Source organism: Myotis davidii, unplaced genomic scaffold (assembly GCF_000327345.1).
Source record: "Myotis davidii unplaced genomic scaffold, ASM32734v1 scaffold332, whole genome shotgun sequence".
NCBI lineage: Eukaryota > Metazoa > Chordata > Mammalia > Chiroptera > Vespertilionidae > Myotis > Myotis davidii.
In genome coordinates this window covers 3,733,421-3,737,155 of record NW_006285779.1, presented here as the reverse complement: position 1 = coordinate 3,737,155, position 3,735 = coordinate 3,733,421, and the positions used below count along the sequence as shown (strand labels likewise).

General features: G+C 61.0%; 1 protein-coding gene across 1 annotated transcript; it reads right to left on the bottom strand.

Moving 5' to 3' along the window:
* Positions 1-1,403: 1,403 nt before the first annotated feature.
* On the bottom strand, positions 1,404-3,735 carry LBX1 (ladybird homeobox 1; the record flags this gene model as incomplete). Its single annotated transcript, XM_006756535.2, has 2 exons — positions 1,404-2,952; positions 3,639-3,735. Coding segments are annotated over 2 exons (618 nt in total), but the record flags the coding sequence as incomplete, so codon positions are not given.

Here is a 3,735-nt window from a genome sequence, read left to right as displayed (position 1 = left end):
ATGGTCGCCAGCGCCAGCGCGCTCTGGGCTGCGGAGGGCCTCGGCCGCGCCCGCACCCAGAGCCGCGGGGGGCTGGGCCCGGCTATTGTCGCCTGTCAGCGGCCGCCCGGGTCCATTCGTCCCGGCCTTCATGGTCCGCGCTCCGAATTACAGACCCATCCATCCTGAGAGAGGGCGATTTATGCCGCCCGGGAGGAGCGGCCGGCCCTATGCCTCGGCTGCCCGCCGCCTCTCTCCCTTCATTCTCTCCTCTAGCTTCTCTTTCCCCCGCTTTCTTGTATTCTTTCTCTTTCTCTTATATTCTCTCTCTCTCTCTCTCTCTCTCTCTCTCTCTCTCTCTCTCTCTCCCCTTCCCCCTCTTTCTCGCCACTGTCTGTGGCTTTCCACTTTCTCGCTTGCTTTTGGAGTGTGTCTCTGTGCTCCTTTTCTGTTCCTGTCTCCTAGTTTCGTCTCGGACACGCACGTCCCCTACTCAGGCCCCGGGGCCCCACTGCCTGCCCGCGACCAGATGCACATTTCTCACATCAATTTTGCGGAGAAAGGGAGCTGAGCGGCCTGGAGGCGGGACCCTCCTCTGGTGACAGCGGCCACTCGCCAGCCCAGGGACAACAAAAGCCCGAGAGGAACTCGCTCACTCCGGAAAAGTGAAAGCTGCTATGCCCAGCCCCAGCCCAGCCCTCCTGGGGCGGGGGGACCCCAGCGAGTCCTTGGGAGATTGATGTCACTGCCCTCAGCCGACTTCTCCCCAGAATTTGTGAAAATCACCAGAAATGTACCCCAACTCTCAGACGGTGAGGGAGAAGCCTGGGGCTCGCACACCCCGGTGCCCAGTGCGCAATTCAGCCTGCCCTGGGTGCCTGCGGCCGCATCCCTCTCCCTCCCGCAGGGCGAGGCCCTGTGTGGCTCACGCTCCCTGCGCCCTCCTGCCCCGCTAAGCTAGAGCTGCCCAACACGAAGCGCAGCCCAGCCCCAGGGGCCGCAGGAAGAACACCCTTGGGTACCAGGCGGGATGCACAAACCGCAGGGCAAATCCTCCTCCACCTTTCGCCGCATGCAAATTAATTTCTTGTCCTTGGCGCTCCCCAAACTATGCAAGCATTTGCGCCCTCCCTTGTACATCCCACTTTTTACCCCGACCTGACGAAGCCTGCTCGTCTTTCTCCCCCCCCTCCCCCCATCCCTACCCCGTTTGGAGCCTGCCTGGTGTTTGCAGGCAAGAAATACCTCCTCCCACTACTTCTCCCTCACCGCTCACTCTCACGCCCGCGGGCTGGCCGGAAACTCCTCTATGTCTCCAAGGCCGGTGCAGCCAACAGTGAGCAACACACCGAGCCTGCCACGGCTTCCCTGAACAGGGCCCACTCATTTAGACACGGTCACCACCGCTTCTAGTAAAATGGCAAAGACTTTATTTATCGGAGAAAGAGGCCTTGGGTACAGTCCGGGATGAAAAGGCAGGGCAGGAGCAGGGAAGGGGCACGTGGGACCCACCCTCATCTGGTCACCCTTGTCTGGCCAAGTCAAGCTGGGAGCAGGGCGCTGGAGGCGGCAAGACAGACCCAGAGCTGTGGAGGAGGTGGGGTGAGGGCAGAGGTTGGCCTCCTCTCAGTCTCTGTCACATGCAAAAAAATTCTAAAAAGAGTAAAAAATAATTCTAGGGCTTTGGGTTATTTTTTCGTTGGTTGCTTGGTTGGTTGGATTTCCCATTTTGTCCCAAGACCCGGACCCCAGCCGTCAGTCCGAGGAAACCAAGAGAGGGTGGGGAAGAATCTTAAAAATAGCGTTAGTGGGCATCGGGAGGCAGAAATGGCATAGAAAACAGACTTCTCTCGAGGTGGGGAGAAAAGATCAATTTGAAACTTGCAAGTCACGACCCAGCTGCCCGCCTCAGCCCCTTCCCACGCGGGGAAAATGCAGAAGGAAATAAAAGAAGTCAACTGCAAGAGGCCTGGGGAGGCGAGGAGGAAGAGGGCCGGTGCATTCGCCACATGCAGAGAAAATCGAAACTGTCCCGCGGCCCCCTCCTCCAGACCGCTAGGTTCGGTGTCCGTCACCCTCCTTCCGCCTCGCTCTCAGCAAACCCGGCAGCCTGGGAGCTTTGAAAACATGAATATCTCCGAGATTTAAAAAAAAAAAATCAGGCTGCGGTGGGAGAACCCGCTATATAGGTTTAAATATTTATACAGAAGCCATACGGAATTGCACGGCGAGGGCTCCCGGCGGCGGAGGCCCTGCGCTGCGGCCGGCCAGCCGGGTTTATTGCTTCGAGAGGGAAGAGGCAGCTGCTGGGAGCCGAGTCCGGGCCAGGGACGGGGGAGAAGGCGGGAGTTGCAGAGGAGGTCCCAGCTCCCCTCCGCAGTCCCGACCGTCCGGGAGGCTGCAGGCCTACGGGCTTCCGGGGCCCTGGGCGGCAGAGGATCCTGGGCTCTGCTCAATCGTCCACGTCGATCTCTTCGTCTTCCTCGTCCTCCGAGCAGTCCTGGCTGCTGGCAGGCTGGTCCGTGAGCGGGGAAGCGGGCGAGAGTTGCAGGGGCCCCGCGCCTGGGGCCTGCGGAACGCCTGGAGGGAGTGCGGGAGAGCCAGGCCTCCACTTGGCCCTGCCACAGCCGCCGCCGCCGCCGCCCGCCGCCTCCGAGTTCTGCTCCAGTTCGGCCAGCGCCACGATGTCCATCTGCCCGCTGGGGCCCAGTTTCTTGGCGGACTCCACGTCGGCCTTCATCTCCTCCAGGTCCCGCTTGAGCTTGGCGCGCCGATTCTGAAACCAGGTGATGACCTGAGCGTTGGTGAGGCCCAGCTGCTGCGCGATTTGGTCGCGGTCGGCGGGGGACAGGTACTTCTGGTAGAGGAAGCGCTTCTCCAGCTCGTAGATCTGGTGGTTGGTGAAGGCCGTGCGCGACTTTCGCCGCTTCTTGGGGGTCTGCCGTTGCCCAAAGATGGTCATTCCGTCTCGGCCTGCGAGGAAACCACAGTGTAGGCTTGCGCCACGCGAGAAGGAAACCCACCCACTCTCCGCACCCCACCCAGGCTCCTCCGGTCTGTTCCCTACTCGGTTTTGATTAGGCTTCCCGGGCTGTGGGAAGCCTCCGCAATTGCAAACCCCCTTTCGCAGTCTCTCTTCTAACAGGAGTCCTTAGGAAAACATTGGTTTTGCCCCCCCACCCCCTGTGGCCCCCGGAAGAGTTGATTTGAAAGACCCAAGGTTGCTAGAGCAGGAGGGAGCCGGATGGGGAAGTCCTGACTTTGGTATGAATGTTGGTACTCCACCTCTCTTCCCAATTACCCCAACTCTACCCTCACTCAAAACTTCCCAGCAAAGGGCTCTCCATTCCTCATCCCAGGAGCAGGGCTAAGAGTGGCCAGGCCACTGGGAACGGGAGGGAGCCAGGCAGAGCAGGCCGACCACAGAAAGACCTTGTGTTCCCGCCATCCCTTCCCGGTCACTCTGGCCTATCCAGCAGTCCCTAGGAAACAGGGTTTGGGTCCTGTCCCTCCCATCTCTACTTCGAGCGTCGGTGGTTTGGGCTGGAGGGCCCAGACGGCCGGCGCGGGAGGAGGCTGGCAGAGGCACGAAGCGCGTTGGGCACAGGAGGCGGGGGCTCTGGATGCTGGGCGCAGGGGAATCCAGTGGCAACACCTACCTTCGGCTGCCTGCAGGACGCTGACCTCCAGCCCCTTAAAGGTCTTGCTGGCGAGCTCCTCCAGGGCGCACAGAGGCGAGGTCTGCGAGAGCAGCGC